Source organism: Mandrillus leucophaeus, unplaced genomic scaffold (genome assembly GCF_000951045.1).
Source record: "Mandrillus leucophaeus isolate KB7577 unplaced genomic scaffold, Mleu.le_1.0 Scaffold1886, whole genome shotgun sequence".
In the NCBI taxonomy this organism is placed as follows: Eukaryota; Metazoa; Chordata; class Mammalia; order Primates; family Cercopithecidae; genus Mandrillus; species Mandrillus leucophaeus.
In genome coordinates this window covers 27,555-28,945 of record NW_012101905.1, presented here as the reverse complement: position 1 = coordinate 28,945, position 1,391 = coordinate 27,555, and the positions used below count along the sequence as shown (strand labels likewise).

At 57.1% G+C, this 1,391-nt stretch overlaps 1 protein-coding gene across 1 annotated transcript in view; it reads left to right on the top strand.

Annotated features, from left to right (window-relative positions):
- Positions 1–94: 94 nt before the first annotated feature.
- The window catches only part of LOC105538265 (chymotrypsin-like elastase family member 2A), a gene marked incomplete at both ends in the record, with an annotated part of 3,558 nt that continues 2,261 nt past the window's right edge, over positions 95–1,391 (top strand). The window contains 2 exons of the mRNA XM_011978070.1: positions 95–223; positions 747–883. Of these exons, the coding sequence (XP_011833460.1) occupies positions 95–223; positions 747–883 (266 nt within the window). The remainder of the gene's footprint in view (positions 224–746; positions 884–1,391) is intronic.

The window sequence follows — 1,391 nt, the reverse complement described above, 5'->3', positions numbered from 1 at the left end:
GCTCATGCAGCAGCCAGTTACTTGGGTCTATCCCGACATTATCCAAAGCCAGGCCTCTGGAGGTGACCCTCTCCCTGGGCCCCCTTTCTCCCAGCGACAACAGGACCTACGGCGTGGCGCTGGGACGGCACAACCTCTACATTGCGGAGTCTGGCTCGCTGCTCGTCAGTGTCTCTCTGATTGTGGTGCATCCGAAATGGAACTCCAGCGATGTCTCCAAAGGGTTCGTTACTGTCTGGGTGCACTTGGGGGTGAGGTTGTCAGGGAACAGATGGGGGTCTCACAGAGGCAAGGGTCTCAACTCCACCACATGCCCTCTGCTGCTTCTATAGGGAGGGAGAAGGAGCTCTGGCCTCTTAGATGTGGAACCAGCTCCAAAGATGTCTAGGGTGGGGATGTGACCTGGGGAGGGAGAAGCAAAGACTGCCAGAGTGACCTGGGTTTGCTGCCAGTCAAGCCTGCAGGGACCCTGTCCGCTGAGCATGTATCTACTTCATGCCAAGTCCTGGGGACACAGGGACAGTGCTGTCGACCCTGTGACTGTCCCTGGAGTAGGACACAATCTCTCCTGCCTTGTTCCTTTCAACAAGGTCCTCTGCATTTTCAAACATGCCCTGGGACCCTGCCACTCAGAGCAAGCTGGGGTAACAAACAGGGAACCATGACAAGGTCTCAGAGCCCTGCACACCCCCACAGGACAGGAAAAGTCAACCCTGTCCTCATGCTCTGCCTCTGCACTGACCCAGGTGCGACATTGCCCTGCTCAAACTGGCTCACCCCGTCTCCCTCACCGACAAGATCCAGCTGGCCTGCCTCCCTCCTGCCGGCGCCATTCTACCCAACAACTACCCCTGCTACGTCACGGGCTGGGGATATCTGCATAGTAAGTGGGAGCCAGGAGCCCCCAGGCCTGGGAGGGAAAGGGAGGTGATGTCACCCCTGTCTGGCCAGGGCCTCTCACCTGTCATCCCAGGACGTGTGGCTGCCTGGGAGAGACGGGATGGCATAGGCTGATGCCTGCCTGGGTTCAAATGTCAGCTCTCCCACTTCATGACTGTCACACCTTGGGCACATTACTAGGTCTCTCCATGCAGCACTTTTATCATATGTAAAATGCAAATAATTCGCTGGGCACCATGGGTCACGCCTGTAATCCCAGCACTTTGGGAGGCCTGGTGGGTGGATCACTTGAGGTCAGGGGACCAGCCTGACCGACATGGTGAAACCCCCTCTCTACTAAAAATATTTTTATAATAGCAGGGTGTGGTGGTGTGCGCCTGTAGTCCCAGGTACTCGGGAGGCTGAGGCAAGAGAATCGCTTGAACCCGGGAGGTGGAGGTTGCAGTGAGCCAAGATTTCGCTACTGCACTCCAGCCTGGGGGACAGAGCGA